This window comes from Bombina bombina, chromosome 2, assembly GCF_027579735.1.
Source record: "Bombina bombina isolate aBomBom1 chromosome 2, aBomBom1.pri, whole genome shotgun sequence".
NCBI classification, from domain to species: Eukaryota; Metazoa; Chordata; class Amphibia; order Anura; family Bombinatoridae; genus Bombina; species Bombina bombina.
Window position 1 is genome coordinate 267331976 of NC_069500.1, and position 18135 is coordinate 267350110.

Below are 18135 nucleotides of genomic sequence, written 5' to 3' on the forward strand. Positions count from 1 at the left end.
GTGTATGAAACGAATTGATGGTTACAGGAAACAATTGATTTTAGTTATTGTTTCCAAGGGGTGTGCTACCAAATATTAAATTGAGGGGGCCAATAATTTTGTCCAGTCCATTTTTGGAGTTTTGTGTGAAATGTGTAAGATTTGGCTTTACTTTCTCCACTTTTGTGTGTCATACCAATACAAACAAAAGAATTAAACATGAGAATGCCTAAACATTTGTAATTGCAACAATTTTCTGTGCAAAGTGGTGAATTAACTGACAGAAATGCATGGGTGCCAATATTTTTGTTTTAGAGAGTTCCAACTTCCATGTAAAGTTAAGAGCTGTGATCATCACTTTTAATGTAAGGGTTTATAAAATCACTGGATGGTTATTAAAGGGACATTGAAGGGGTCAATGACTGATCTAACAAAATTAATAAACAAAATGAATAAATACAATGGAATAGATTCAAAAATATTTTTCACAATGAATGCCAGTTATACACTTTTAAGTTACTTAGATGTAATGGTGATTAGACATAAGGAGAAACTCTCGTAGATATTTGGAGATTAAAAAACCCGGACCAGCGAAGCTTTACATGTGAATCAAAAGTTCACAAAACTTTTTCTAGGATAGACATTCTATTTATTTCTAAACCATTGGCTATCTGTAGAACAGAGGCTAGTATTTATGATATTGTGATATCAGACCACTCTCCAATCGCAGTTATCCTGTGTGCAACGGCCCCACCTAAGAATCAAGTCCCCCCTTTCTTTTTTCCGCAGTTTCTGGCAAATAATCCAAGATTTATTAATAATTTAAAACAGAAGTGGAAGGATTATTCGTCATATAATATAGCTCAATGCCAGAAAATTGAGACGTTTTGGGAAGCTGCAAAAGCAGTTTTGAGGGGGGAAATTAAATCTTATCTTTATGACTGGAGAAAAAGACAACAACTTTGGAATTACAGCTCGCTTCGCAAGTTAGAAATGCTCTTAGGAACTATATTAGATATAAATCCCCCGATAACTGGGATAAATATTGCAAAGCTAGAAGAGAAAGAGATATCTATTTGAAACAAAGATTCCTGGTAGAAGAACAAAAAATTAATCTGCAATTTAGAGGAACCTATGGTAATTCGGCAAAATAGCTGGCCAAATTAGTTAAAATCAGAAAGAGTAAGAACCTTATCACAGCTATTAAAGATAATAATATAAGTTACACGGATCCTGAAGACATTAATAAAGTATTATTTAAGGTCTTTCAACAGCTATATGCAGAATCCCAGGTAGAGAGGGATAATTTTACAAACTTTTGGACAAAGATTAAGATCCCTACTATTTCTGATGAGGAACTTCAAGGGCTGAATCAACCAATAACAGAGGAGGAGATAGTAGAAGCTATTCAATCAGCCAGTAGTAACAAGGCGCCAGGCCCGGATGACCTTCCAATAGAGTTTTATAAAATTCTACTGGAAGAAATATAAATTCACTTAGCTAGTTTATTTAATTTCTATTTTTATTATGGAAATGAAATGTCAACTTATTTTACCACAGCACGTATTATGTTGATATTAAAGAAAGGTAAAAACCCCCTCGATCCAGGGGCTTATAGACCCATATCGGTACTTAATACAGATTACAAGATATTGACGTCTATTATATCTTCCAGACTAGCCATACTCATGGATAAAATTATCCATCCTGACCAGACAGGATTTATGAAAAATAGGAGCTCTTTTAGAAATATTCGACAAGTTACTGTGTTGTTAGACTATGTATGGAATCTTGATCATAATGAAGATGAGTTTAAAAAATATAAGGAAAATGCTATACTTACTGTTGATGCAGAAAAAGCATTTGATGCAATTAACTGGAATTATCTATTCACAGCTGTGGAGAAATTTGGACTCAGAAATCAATTCCTTCAATTTACTCGAAATCTTTATAAATCACCTATTTCATATTTATGTATAAATGGCTCCCTATCTCCCAAGATATATTTAAAGAGAGGGACGCGACAAGGCTGCCCGCTCTCTCCTTTACTTTTTAATTTGGCCTTGGAACCATTTGCTATTTGGCTAAGAGACAACCTTTCAGGTATAGTAATGGGTCCTCATAGGTTAAAAATTCTCCTCTATGCAGATGATCTGCTCATATTTCTTGATAATGTTTACAAAGGTATACCGCAGCTTCTTCGACTTTTTCACTTTTTTTTCATCTTTCTCCGGATATAAAATTAATCATAACAAAAGTGAATTGTTAATGCTTTCAGAAGGGAGACGTAAGCCTTGTTTTCATCCATTTAAATCAGTAGATTCTTTTCGATATCTCGGCATAGTTTTGCATAGAAAGCCAGGAAATTGGTAAAGGCTGAATTACGGTCCAATATTTCAGAAAATTAAGTCGGATCTAGACTCCTGGTCCACCTTATTAATTTCTCTGTCAGCTAGGATCAATTTAATAAAAACAATTGTCTTTCCGCGATTACTATATCTATTCCAGAATCTCCCTTTATTATTATCAAATAAAGATATTTTAGATTTACAGGCTTGGCAATCTAAGTTTATCTGGGGGAAAAGTAAACCCCGGATTGCCCTCAAGAAATTAACCCTAACACGCCAGATAGCTGGATTGTCTTTGCCAGATCTAAGATTATATAACTGTGCATCTCTAGTTAAGGTTGCCTTAGAATGGATTACAGAGTTAAAAAAATTCTTATTATTGGATTTAGAGTCTTTTTTAGTAACTCCATTTTCCTTAAAGGCGATTTTACATTGTTCATCGAAGAAACTTCCCTCAAATGTTTCTAGATTGATTTCTCTTAAAAATATCATTATTGCCTGGCAGAATAGTTGTAAGTTGCTTAAGGTGTCCCCAGCTTTCTCTGAGTTTCTTCCAATAATGGGTAACCCTGAATTTATCCCAGGTATAGCGCAGGTAGTATTTAGAAGATGGGCGGACCTTGGTTTAATATATATTTATCAAATTTTCAGTTCCAATCAAATAATGACATCTGAATCTTTGTTCCAAAAGTTTTCTCTTCAGAGTTTGAATTTATATGCTTATTTTCAACTACGTCATTTTGTTGTTTCTCAGAAATGGAATACGGTAGTATTGTCTGAGTGGTCCGATATCATGAAAATCATTCGTAGTTTTGCCGTAGGAGGTACTTCTATATCCCTGATATATGATATTATGTTGGCTAAGCAGGGAGAACTACATGTTACCAAATTACATAATTTTTGGATGAGGTATTTTCCTATGTTGGAAGAGAACAGGATTAATCAAAGCTTTCTGACGTTGGATGAATTACTGATACCAACTTCTTGGAGAGAATCACATATGAAACTAGTCAATAATTATTACTTATCCCCAGATAGAATGTCAAGATTCTATCCCTTGCAAAGTTTCCAATGTTCTCACTGCTCTCTCCCTAAAGCAGATATTAAACATCTATTCTGGTCATGTCCGAAAATATTTCAGTTGTGACAAAAGATCTGGTTTTGGTACAGTAAATTGTATCAAGATTATAATGTCTATAATCCAGAAGATATATTTTTTCTTATGTCCTCAAACGCCAGATCTAAAACTATGACCAAAGTTTTAAATACTATTATTCTTACCACTAGATATCTAATTTTGAAAAGTTGGAAAGATCATGCTGCGCCGAGTTTCTCATTATTTATCAAAGAAATACAATATCTGATATTATTTGAAGCTCATTACATGAACCCCCCAGCAGAATCTAGCATAAGATCATTCCTTCTGGATTGGCTTCCATTGATTAAATCTTTCCCATTACATGTTCAAAGACGTATATTATTTCCGTTTTTAAATTCTATTCCATTTGCTGAGTTAGTGATTGCTAACCTCATTCCAGCATCTTGGCTGACATGATAGAGGGAATTGGATCTTTTGGCTTTAATAAGGCAGGATAAGTTTGAATTAAATCTCCAGGATTAGATCAGAAGTAGTGTGGGCAAAGGTTAAGTTCTTTATTAGGGGAATTTTTTTTTGTGTTTGGCGGGTGTGAGGGGGGGGGGGGGGAGGTGTGAGTTGTGAGAATGGAGAGAAAGAATGTTCTTTAATTCTTTATCCTTCTTTTTTTCCCCTCGATATGAGAATGTTTATTTAGTTTATTTTAAGGGGAAAAAAGCAGGTTATACAATGTAGATGGGATATAATTAATGGACATAATTTTTTCTGTTTCTTTTATGGTGTATGTTACTATTTACAATTATGTGATATCAGGCCCTGGCGTAAAATGTCTATTCTGAACTGTGTTGGTATTCCCTGCTGGTTATAAAGTAATTAAAAAAAAAGACATAAGGGGAAACTGATCACAGATCTTTATACAAAAAAAGATAGATAGGAACACTTTACTATTGGCATCTAGCTTTCATTCTAAGAAATTATTGCATAGTTTGCGAATTAGCCAAATTTTTAGGGTCAGGAGGATAGTGCCTGGTCATACAGTCAGGAGTAAAAGAGATTATAGGCAGGTTTTTAGCAGGTTTTTAGCAAGAGGGTACCAACAATCCTGTTAAAATAAGGCTAAAAGTTAACATATGACTGGGACTAAGAGTACTATAGGTCCCAATGATCCACCTCCCTCATTTGTGTTCACTCTTACTTACAATTTACAGTCTCTAAGAATGAAAAAGGGCATCCATGAGAATTGGAACATTTTGCAGAGTGATCCTATACTGAATAAGGTTATAGGTGATTGTGCTTTAATAGGATTCAGACGTGGTAAAAGTTTAGGATCTCCTGGTGAGAACGGATCCGATTGGATGCTATACTCAAAAGAGTTTGGAAGCAAATGTTGGATGTTACAGATCGGATGGATGTGTGACCTGTAACAGTTTAATAGTGGGGGACGCATTTGGTCACCCATGTACAGGCAAGATGATGCAGTTAAAACACTGATTGACCTGTTCATCCTCAATGATGGTTTACATCATTAAGTGAATAGCTAACCACAAGTCTACAATTAGACAAGCCATAAAAAATGGGAATGGTGAGCACCCAGTAGCGTTACACTTTTTGAAGGCCAAGCATGGATTCACGGACCGCAGATGTATGCCAATAGACCAAATTAAATGACATCCAAGAGGGGTAAACACCAGGGGACAACTCCTGTGCAGAGAAATTGAATAGATACAGACTGCAAACTTTAACCCCTTGGGGTTTGAATAGACAGGTGCCACTATCCTGTTTTCTGTCTGATAGATGATATAGGAATAATATCATTGGCTATGAGCTCTGTTACAAATATAAATTTGTTAGTATAGGTATGAGTACTGGTATTCCCTTTTAGGTAGATTAGGTTAGAGTCAGGAAATATTTATATTGTGATGCCATCACCTAATAATTGTATTTGTTGGTTGTGGCAATGTGTGATATCATAAGTGACTGACATACAGCATTTGATAGCTTACATATTATATGTGGCATGCGATAAGATGATGTAAACATAGTAGATGTGATTGCAGTTTAAAAATCGCAGATTGTGATATATTTGTGTGGGTTGTTTATAGGTTCCTATGACAACATATTGCCTGTTAGTAGGGGTAACTTAAAAGACCATTCCTAGGCAGAGTTAACATTAGCACAGCCGGACCCGGAATAGATATGATGTCACTTCCGGTATGGTGATGCACTGTATAGCAGTTGTTTACCGCATTTGGAATTTTATTTTTCTTTTGTTGTATAGACAATTTTACCCTTGATAAAGGTCCGATTACAAGACTGAAACGTTGGGGAGGATAATACCGGAGTGCACCAAAATAAACATTTTGAAGTGAAGCCTGTGTGCCTGAGTTTTCTTGATGCTATTTATTATAAGGACCAAGCACCAGCATTATCTGAATAAGGGAGTGCAATGGCAAGCTGAGTATATATATAATTTTAGTAAATCCGTGTATTTGAATCTGGATTAGAAACACTTTATAATCCATTACAATTCTTAGCATTAATGGATAAAATTGATTGATTAGTGCTCACAAACAGAGGCCTGTTTTCAACAACCTCTGCAGTTTTATCATTTTTTATAAAACATTAAAGGTCATAATGCTACCCTGCAAGCTCATTTTTTACCCCCAAAAATAATGAAAAAAAAGTAAATAACTAGTTCATAAAAGAGAATATGCAATCTAGGCATAAGCAATTGCAAGTATCCTATTTTTCAAGGTCAGTTGATTAATTTCCTCGAGAGACATTTATTTTTTTCCCTTTCCGCTAATGCACATGATGTAGGTGTCTAAAACTCAAAATGAATAAATACAAATGCTTAGGCAATCATTATAAGAGCAAGCAGGCTGCTCTCATTGAAAGTGACCTTATTATGGAAGTGCTTTTACTGAAATATCTGCAAGTATACTGTAATATCCAAGAGTGGAGATGCATTTATTTTTGTTGTTCAGACAATTTGAGTAAGTTATTACTTTTTAATTAAGGCCTGTTTCTAAATCAAAATATATATCTTAAATTATTTAAAGGCAAAATAGTTTGGGTCAGATTACAAGTGGTGCGCCATTTATCGCTCCCACTTCACGCGCTAACTCTCCTAGAAGTAAGCATTTTGCACATGTCGGGTTAGCGCTCGTATTACAAGTTAAAAGTAAAAAGTTTTTCTCGCGTGCTAACCTAAAGCATGAAAAAGCTAAATTTAGAATATCGCAACCCATTAACTAATTCTCCCAAAGGTAAAATGGAGCACGAAAAGTGGAAAAAAACCTAACACTCTACTTGTGCGCCATTATCTCAAGTGACTTAACCCGGCATGAAAATATGAATATTTCACATTCCATTATTCTTCCCATAAAATAATATGTTCTATTTATTTATAAATACATATTTCTATATATATATGATGTATTTTGGTAAAATATATATCTATACCTATATAAATATCTAGGTAGCTAGATAAATACATACAGACATATATAGGAATATCTTTTTAAAAATACTTAAAACAAATTTCCCAATGTGAAGAATATTGATGTGAGATATTTACAGTAAATACATAATTAAACACTTTATTAAATATGAATATTGCATAAATATGTTTTTCATGTTTTCATCTATTTGACTGCAAAGGGCTCTAATGCAATTATATATATACTGTACGTCTATATATGTGTATATATGTATTTATGTGTTTATATGTGTGTAGATATGTGTGTAAATACATATATACCCATATAAATACATAAGTACACACATATAATAATAAATACATAAGTACACACATATAAACCAATGTATACATAGATATACAGTACATATTTAGATGTGTATATGAATGTATCTCTATGTTAAAGTCCTTTGCAGTCCTTTTTTTCTAACACCTGAGACCTCATATCTTTGAGCTTTTATAACTTTTTTGTGCAATATTCTTTTAACATCATTTCTATTAGAAAGTGTTTTATGAGTAAAACTGTACTTGTAGATGTAATTTTGATATGTTTTGTGAAATGTTTTATTTGAGTGTAACAGTTAACTGGTGCTCTGCGTTCACGCTAACCTGATGCGCATTAAATTGTCTGCAATAAACCCGATATCGCTCACACGTAACTGGTAGAACGTAAACTGGCCCTTATTGGGTTTCGACTATTCATTGTATACCAAACGCAATTTTATTTGGTTATGTATAATAATTTTAAATAATTATTAATATTTTTTAATACTTTATATTTAATATGTAAATTAGATATCTATACCTATATATCTATTGGAACAGATATAAGGGTATATGTATATATAAAGAAATATGTATTTACAATAAAAAGTACATTGTTCTGTAAGTGAAGAACATTGGAATGTGAAATATTCATAACTCCTAGCGTGCGAGTGAGCAATAGGTGTTAGTTTTTTCTTCTGCGCTCTCCATTTACTTATATCGGGAGAAGTTAACACGGTATCGATATGGTTGCATCGGGGTTTGCTGAAGCACAAACTTTTTACTTTCAACGAGTCATACGTGCACTACCCAATGCGCGTAAAAAGCTTATGTCTAGCAAAGTTTACGCTCAAGTGAGAACGCTAATTAGTGCTCCACTCGTAATATAGCCCTAGATGGAGATGTGACTGTAAGTCACAGGTACATGAATCGAGCACATGCATGTTTAGGCGACTGCTTGTGATGTCACTGGCTTTATAAGAAAGTACTAAGGCATGCAAACTTAATTTAAATTTGCATGATAGGCTAGAATGGACTAAAGAAAAAAAATGTTGTGTGGACATTGTAATAACCTTGTTTGTTTTTTTAAAAGGACTGCATGCTTTTTTGACAAAGGAGTGTATATAAGGATAAAACAGGAATATACGCATTTTGTCTCTTTGAGGCATATCAGTAGTGTCAAAGGGGCCTATTTATCATGATGTCAGCGGACATAACCCGATATTGCGGATCATGTCCGCTGCACATTGATAAATGCCGACAGCATAAGCTCTCTGCATTTATCATTGCACCAGCAGTTCACAAGAACTGCTGGTGCAATACCGCCCCTGCAAATTTGTGGCCCATCAGCCGCCAGAAGGGGTGTCAATCAACCCGATCGTATTCCGGTGATGTCTGTCCGCCACCTCAGAGCAGGCGGACAGGTTATGGAGCTTAATAATTCGGCCCCAAAGGATTAACTTGATGGACAACCTACATTACTATGCAACTATGTACTATTAGCTATATTTTTTTAAAAAATATTGTGTAAAACTAACGTCATTGGCGCACATCCAATTACAAATATAAACAAAAATGTTTTGAAACACTGCAAAACAATGACCACTTCCATTGGTTTAGGCACCTCACCCAAGCTCAGGTGCCGATGAAAGTGACCTAGAAGTAGTATATAAGGCCAGGAGTCTTATTATATTTTAAGGGGAGAATCTGGAATGATTCAGCCCATAAAGACATATTTTTGTAGTGTTCGTCTATACATAACATGGAACCAAACAATATTGGGACACTTAGGACAAGATTACAAGTGGAGAGGTATTTATCGATCCTCCTTGAGAGTAAACACTCTTTTTGCGCGCACAGGTTAGCACAAGTATTGTAAGTTGAAAATAAAAGTTTTGCTCACAAGCTAAACCCGACATGCACTAAATTCAGAACTTTGGATATTATGACTGCACTAACTTTTTCTCCCAATAGACTTCAATGGAGAGTGTAGAAGAAAGCAATCTAACACTTATCGCTCATGCACTAACACATTCCAATATTCTTCACAGGAAAATTTGATTTTAATTTATATATATATATATATATATATATATATACACACCTGTATATCTATTACTATACTATAGATATATATTTTATATTAACATTATTATATATATATATACATACATATATATATATATATATATATATATATGTATATATATATATATATATATATATAGAGAGAGAGAGAGAGAGAGAGAGAAATACATATATATTTAATAATAATTAAAAAAAAATCTATGTAAAAAACATTAAAATGTAAAATATGCATAACGCGCTTCGGGTTTTTACTTTAGGTTTAATGTGATGCTGGGTTTGCACATATGCAGAATTAGTTATCTTAAGGTGTGTTATTGAAATATTACATATTAAAAAATATTAACAATAATTATTAACAATTTTTATAGATACTGTAAAATATGCATATATATTTAGTACAGTCCAACAACAGGAACGCACCCTGCCAGCAATATGATGAAATAAAATGAAATAAGCAAATCAAGAGCAATGGGTGTTTTTGCTGTCCGTTTCTATGTGTGTGTCCTATCTTCATGAGATGGATTAAATGGAGATTCTTTTACCACTATCACCCATTGCTCTTGGTTTGCTTATTTCATTTTATTTCATCATATTGCTGGCAGGGTGCGTTCCTGTTGTTGGACTGTGTTTCTTCTGAGGCAGGGGTGGACCACCTCCTCTTTTATGGCACCTGCTATTGCTGTGTTGTTGCCCTTCTGCACCTGCGCCTTTCATCATTGGCTTGAACGGAGTGTCGGAGTGCAGCGTGAAGATCAGTACGTTGTGCGTGCCACTAAGGTACAGAGGAGAATCGTCTGAGCGCTGCCCTGGAGGTCGTTTGTCTGTATATATTTAGCACATCTATAATAATAATTTACATTATTAACATTTTTCAATATTTTAAATTTAATAAATACATGACGCACCTTAAGAGAACTCATGTCAGGTTAGCGCACATGAAGAATTAGTGTACTCCCGTCAGGTGTGTGCACATAAGTCTGACAGGAGTACACTAATTCTATATGTGTGCTAACCTGACATGAGTTCTCTTAAGGCACAATACAAATGTATTAAATATAAAATAATTAAAAAAATATTAATAATTAATCTAAATAATTATTATAGATGTGCCCCTAATCCTATTACAAAATAGGTTTGCCAGGTGCCCAGTATTTTACCAGTAAAGTCTATTAAAAAATACTGGCTTATTATGCCTCTAGCATTACAAGCATAACCCATAAAGAAGTAGCACTGCAAATACAATATTCTGTGTTACTAGCAGCCTAAGAGGCTAAAAAAGTACTGTCTTGTACTTTACTGGCATGGGGATGTTAAAGTGACTCTCTCTTTGTGAAGCCACTGTAGTAACATTTCTGCTCTGTATGTGCTATAGGCAATTAAGACAGGGTCAAATTTCTGCTGTGTGTGTGTTACTGGCAGTCAAATAGGCATAACTATTAATATATATGGTAGTGGCAGCCAAGGGGATTTTATATATATATATATATATATATATATATATATATATATAGTGTCAGGGGTGAGGCCTAAGCTATTAGTTTTGGAGTGGGGCCCTTGATTAACCGCACCTGCAAATAGTGCTAAGTCACCTACAGCTTATCCAGTATTTTTTCAGAGTACTGGCAATTTCAAAAAGTTTTGTTTATGTCTCAATGTGGATGGGGACATTATGGGTAGCAAAGGTCACAAAATGGCCCCTCACCAAACCTCTACCTTAGACCCGACTCTTGATCCTACATATATATTGTTTACAACTAGGCAGTCATTTTACTCCTTGGCTGCCAGTAACATACAAATCAATAATTGCACATGCCAATAAGACATGTAGCTTCCATAGGCTCCAATGGGAGCCTCGTTCTCATGCCGTGAGCCACGGCAGATAACCTAGCACAGTGAATGAGGTAAGTTGCGCAGTGATGGGCAACAGATTTAAATATATATGTATATTACAAAATACATATATATTTATAGTAATTACATGATATATAGATATATATTTATAGTAATTACACAGTCCACATAGACCGCAATGTAAAGGCACTTTTCAGTGCCATTTTTTTTCCAGCACCCCACACCCTAAAAACTGCTTTGGACAGTTATTTTTAATAAAAATAAAAATGCTACTATTTTTTTATTTTATTAAGGACACTTTTAAAATTAACCAGAGATCTGATCTCTGGTTAATTTTATGAGCACTAATTGCTACCGCGAGCTCATGGTAGCATTAAACAGCCACTTCTAATGGCTGGTTATTTATCCTGCGACCATAAACGGGCTAAGTTGCCCATTTACGGACGCACAATAAATTAGCGTTCCACTTGTAATATATCCCATAAACAGTAGAGATTGGAACCCCTTGACTACCCCTAACTTTTTTCTGCTCCGTATTTGTAATGCATTGAGGCATTGGAGGCATTATACAGTTAACACTCATGGACTTTAAAAATAAACACAGACATTACGGTGTCCAGTATGTTTGTGAATATTTTACTAATAGCTAATTTGATCGGGAAAAGCAAATCAACACCCGTGAAGGAATCAATAAAACCAATAACAATAATAATGATAACAATATACTGTGTTGAATTGTAAGTCTCAGAGGTGAGCAGTGTGTACCCTCCATATGTGTAGAGAGTACACAGTACAAGTGAACTTGTATCTATAATGTCTCCCGTGCTAATTTCAGAGTGTTTTACATATATACAAGATAATAGCAATATTACCTTGAAATAGTGTAAAAAGATATCCAAAATGCCCCTTTTAAAGACTTATCAAATCGAATTCTAAAAGACAAAAATGGGCTTGTAAAACGTATTGTGATCGTTGAGAACTTATCGGCTCCAAAGGAGGATAGGGTATTATCAACAATACTAAAACTTGTCTCCGAGTGCAGGAATCAGCCGAAAAGTCACTACTGATAGCTGTGATTGTGGCTATTATTATTAGCTTACATTGCTATTTTTTTTGCTGAACACTATATGTTATTGCCCAAGTATGTCCCTTTCATACATTACCTAAGTATATACTAACAAACAATTATTAATGTATCTGTCTGTCTGTCTCTTTCTTACATACCTGTGTCACCCTGACACAACGGCCCTAGAGCACCTTTCATCATCTGCAGTTAAACTTTATGTGACACATCCAGTCATTATATCATTCATCTAGAGTGATGCCTACGTTTAGAATAGATTATGCATATTTTTACATATATATATATATATTTATACTTTAGAAGAAAAAAATGAAACACCTTGCTTTTCCAACAAAACAAAGATGTTTCATGTATAATTTGCATGAAACTTCAACATTTATTGCAGCAATATATCTGCTCAAATTATTCCCTTGAATTTAAGAGTGGTATTTCCAGGTCATTTTGCATTCCCCTTCAATAAAAAGGGCTTAACATGTCAAGCAGCTAGAAATAAAAAATGTACGTTTTAAAAGAGTGCAATTTAGAGTAAATCACTTTTAAGTAATAAGGAGACCACAGCTCTGTTGTATGAAATAAATCTTTAAAGTAATTTCATTTTCCATTTACATATATTGTACCAATTTATACCACATATAAAAAAACAACAGAAAGGAGCAATTTAATATGTTTCATACCTTAAAGAGAGATGAGACACTTTTTTTTCCTTGCTGTGTTGCTTTATTTCAGGAAGCTTTATAGGTACTTTACTTTGAACAGTTTTTTTTGGTAAAGGGATGTAAGGCTCAATGGGCAAGAAACGACGAGACAGTGCACTAGCAAGTTTGAATCCTGCATGCTGGGAAAAGGCCAAGCACACTGCAGATGATGAAGCCTTAGCATTTGTACTAATGAAAGGATTTTCTGGACCATTTACTTCAGCCTATTGAAAAAAGGGAACAAAAGCTCTGCATTAATATGTCTAAAATAGGTTAATGATGCAAAATGATTTTAAAGACTTAAGACCTAGAGCTTTAAAGGACAATGGCTCGTTGTTGAATTTTGTTGTTAATCAAGTAGCACTTTTTTCGAAAACATCAATTAATAGGACATACTGCATAAAAAAAAATGCTGTAATGTGCTTGAGCCTTGCAAAGTAGTTACACCCATAGCAGCTAAAATATCAAGCAGGTCTTGAGTAGGGTAGTGAGGGTGACCGTAAGCTTGATTGGTATTCAGCACATGATGGACTCACCATTGACGTCCTACTCATGACTTTAAATGCATTGCAGCTCTTAATTGGACATTAACAACAATGTGTTAGGTGAGCATACTCAAACCTCAGTACGCAGTTATCAATTTGATAACGCCATCCAATATTTTGCTCAAAATCTTCTCTCGTGACATTTTCCAATGAAAAAAGTGAGCTTGTAGCTTTTATTTACATAAATTTACTAATACAAAGCTCAAGCATAGTAATAAACCATAACCACAACCCAACTTAGAGGGACTGTAAACATTTTGTAATTAAATTCCATCTGTTGTATTGCTATAGAATAACATATCAGCCATGTCGTAATATCTTAAAACAAACTAACATCTTTTTTTTACTATCGGATAGATTTCGAGTTTTGTCGGTAAAGACCCCCGTAGCTAACGCTGCTTTTTTTCCCAACAACGCTGGTATTTAGAGTTGTCTGAGGGGCTGCGTTAGGCTCAAAAAAGGGTGTGTTGAGCCTAACTTAGCTCCACGTTAACTCTCAATACCAGCGTTGCTTACGGTAGCGGTAAGCTGGGAAAACGTGCTCGTGCAACATATCCCCATAGGAAACAATGGGGCTGAGCTGGCTGAAAAAAAACCAACACCTGTAAAAAAGCAGCGTTCAGCTCCTAACACAGCCCCATTGTTTCCTATGGGGAAACACTTTCTAAGTCTGCACCTAATACCCTAACATGAACCCCAAGTCTAAACACCCCTAACCTTACACTTATTAACCCCTAATCTGCCGCCCCCGACATCGCTGACCCCTGCATATTATTATTAAACCCTAATCTTCCGCTACGGACACCAACGCAACCTACATTATCCCTATAAACCCCTAATATGCTGCCCCTAACACCGCCGACCCCTATATTATATTTATTACCCCCTAATCTGCCCCCCCCCAACGTCGCCGCTACCTACACTTATTAACCCCTAATCTGCAGACCGGACCTAGCCGCCACTATAATAAATGTATTAACCCCTAAACCGCTGCACTCCCGCCTCGCAAACACTATAATAAATAGTATTAACCCCTAATCTGCCCTTCCTAACATCGCCGCCACCTACCTACAATTATTAACCCCTAATCTCCTGCCCGCAACGTCGCCGCTACTATAATAAAGTTATTAACCTCTAAACATATCTCTAACCCTAACACCCCCCTAACATAAATATAATTTATATTAAACGAAATAATATTCCTAAAATTAACTAAATTATTCCTATTTAAAACTAAATACTTACCTATAAAATAAACCCTAATATAGCCACAATATAACGAATAATTACATTGTAGCTATTTTAGGATTTATATTTATTTTACAGGCAACTTTGTATTTATTTTAACTAGGTACAATAGCTATTATATAGTTAATAACTATTTAATAGCTACCTAGTTAAAATAAGTACAAAATTACCTGTAAAATAAATCCTAACCTAAGTTACAATTAAACCTAACACTACACTATCATTAAATTAATTAAATAAATTACCTACAATTAAATACAATTAAATGAAGTATTCTATAATACAAAAAAACAAACACTAAATTACAAAAAATAAAAAAGAATTACAAGCAGTTTAAACTAATTACACCTAATCTAAGCCCCCTAATAAAATAAAAAAGCCCCCATAAATAAAATATTCCCTACCCTATTCTAAAATACAAAAGTAATCAGCTCTTTTACCAGCCCTTAAAAGGGCTTTTTGCGGGGCATGAATCAGCCAATCAGATTTTTCCTACCTTAATTCCGATTGGCTTATAGAATCCTATCATCCAATCGGAATTCGAGGGACGCCATCTTGACGTCATTTAAAGGAACCTTCATTCGGCGAGTAGGCGTCGGTTGAAGAGGATGGATCCGCGTCGGCTGGGAAGAAGATGGCTTCGCTCCACTCCGGATGGATGAAGATAGAAGATGCCACTTGGATGAAGATGTCTGCCGGTCCGGATGTCCTCTTCTGCCCAGATAGGATGAAGACTTCTGCCGATCTGGATGTCCTCTTCTGCCCCATCGGATGAAGACTTCGGCCCGGCTGGGTGAAGACGAATCAAGGTAGGAAGATCTTCAGGGGGGTAGTGTTAGGTTTATTTAAGGGGGGTTTGGGTGGGTTAGAGTAGGGGTATGTGGGTGGTGGGTTTTAATGTTGGGGGGGGTTGTATTTTTGTTTTACAGGCAAAAGAGCTGATTACTCTGGGGCATGCCCTGCAAAAAGCCCTTTTAAGGGCTGGTAAAAGAGCTGATTACTTTTGTATTTTAGAATAGGGTAGGGAATTTTTTATTTGGGGGGGCTTTTTTATTTTATTAGGGGGCTTAGATTAGGTGTAATTAGTTTAAACTGCTTGTAATTCTTTTTTATTTTTTGTAATTTAGTGTTTGGTTTTTTTTGTATTATAGAATAGTTTATTTAATTGTATTTAATTGTAGGTAATTTATTTAATTAATTTAATGATAGTGTAGTGTTAGGTTTAATTGTAACTTAGGTTAGGATTTATTTTACAGGTAATTTTGTACTTATTTTAACTAGGTAGCTATTAATTAGTTATTAACTATTTAATAGCTATTGTACCTAGTTAAAATAAATACAAAGTTGCCTGTAAAATAAATATAAATCCTAAAATAGCTACAATGTAATTATTCGTTATATTGTGGCTATATTAGGGTTTATTTTATAGGTAAGTATTTAGTTTTAAATAGGAATAATTTAGTTAATTTTAGGAATATTATTTCGTTTAATATAAATTATATTTATGTTAGGGGGGTGTTAGGGTTAGAGATATGTTTAGAGGTTAATAACTTTATTATAGTAGCGGCGACATTGCGGGCAGGAGATTAGGGGTTAATAATTGTAGGTAGGTGGCGGCGATGTTAGGAAGGGCAGATTAGGGGTTAATACTATTTATTATAGTGTTTGCGAGGCGGGAGTGCAGCCGTTTAGGGGTTAATACATTTATTATAGTGGCGGCGAGGTCCGGTCGGCAGATTAGGGGTTAATAAGTGTAGTTAGGTAGCGTCGACATTGGGGGGGCAGATTAGGGGTTAATAAATATAATAATATATAACCCCCCATACTAGCATTCAAACAACCGCCTAACCTGAGACAGAGATTGGTCCGCAGCAAATTAACCACAGAACAGAAGCTTACACAGAATGGCACTGCACGATGCAACAAATCACTGATCCTATTCGTGCTCATCTGCTAATGTGGTGTACATGATACAGTGTACAGCGTGTGACAGAGGTTGCTACATTGGAGAAACTGGCCTAAAGCTGCATCTCAGAATGAATCTACACAGAAACTCGAACAAAAACTACAAGGAAAATGAATATTGTACCCCTGTTGGTCATCACTTCACCCAGACTGGTCACTCCATCCTTAACCTCAGGATTAAAATTCTTAAAGGGAATTTCAAAGACTCTCATGAACAAAAGACGTTTGAGATGAAAATGATCACACATTTCAATACCAGAAATGAAGAACTTAATGTAGACTCTGGCTTTCTCACACACTACCATAACTTTCTATAATCTCTCATCTTATTGTCCTATATTGGTTTCTTTTTCCTTTTGTTTTTCCTCTCATCTGGCCTATTTACTCTCCTCTGTTTATTTACTCTTTCTGGCTATTCTCAGCTATTTTCTCCTTCAGACACATTCTCTGCTTTTATGACCCCCCTCTCACACCCCTCCCTCCCTTCCATTTGTTGTATGTGATGTGTATCTATATCAGAATGATCAGTATTGCTTTAGACCTGAGGAAGAGAGGAAAACTCTCGAAAGCTTGTCTTTTAAATATTATGTTAGTCCAATAAAAAAGGTATCACTGCATACTGCAATACTTTGTTTTTTGAGCATCTAAATATATATATATATATATATATATATATATATATATATATTTGATTCATAACCACCAGGTGTAAGCAATCAAGACATTTAATAAAACCTGCAACAAAATTGTGTATTTTTGTTTGTTTCTTTTATAAAATGTATGAACCGGTAGTGATAAAAACACTTTTTTTTAGTAATGTCACTGCACTCTTGCACTTACACAAGTTGGAATTTGCTATAGAGTTGCTAAATACAATTTTCTGTTGGATACATAAACATAGAAAACATGGAAATTGACTTCCCTCTCAAACCGGACTGGGTACACATCCCATGATCCTGCAAAACTCACAGCTCTGGGTGCTCACCAGCACTCACAGTCAGTTGCACACCTTTCAGTGACTCAGGCACATAACTCCAGACAAGCCTGGGTGCAAAGCCCATATGGAAAATTAATAAACAAAATTATTAACACAGCACATAGAAAGTCTGGCACTCTCTTGCAAGCACATAGTTATACTGTGTGTGAGTGGGTTTTTTGTGAATGTGAGTTGGTGCTGTGTCTGAGTGTGCAAGTAAGAGTGTTTGTATGTGTGAGTGTTTGTATGTATGAGGGTTTTTGTGTGAGTGACTGTTTGTGAGAGGGTTTCTCTGTGTGGATGTATGTGTGTGTAAGTGAGATGGTTTCTGTGTGTGAGTTTATCTGCGACAGTGTGTAAGTCAGATGGTTTCTGTGTGTGAGAGTTTCTCTATGTGAGTACTTCTCTGAGCGTTTGTGTTTTTTTAGGTTTCTGTGTGTGTGAGAGTGTGTGTAAATGAGATGGTTTCTGTGTGTTTGAGTGATTGTGAGAGTGACTCTATGTGAGTGTTTCTC

At 35.1% G+C, this 18135-nt stretch overlaps 1 protein-coding gene across 1 annotated transcript in view; it reads right to left on the reverse strand.

Annotated features, from left to right (window-relative positions):
• TMEM232 (transmembrane protein 232) overlaps positions 1–18135 on the reverse strand; it is a 403406-nt gene that overhangs the window by 167267 nt on the left and 218004 nt on the right. The window contains exon 15 of the mRNA XM_053699731.1: positions 12866–13110. Coding sequence (XP_053555706.1) covers positions 12866–13110 — 245 coding nt within the window. The remainder of the gene's footprint in view (positions 1–12865; positions 13111–18135) is intronic.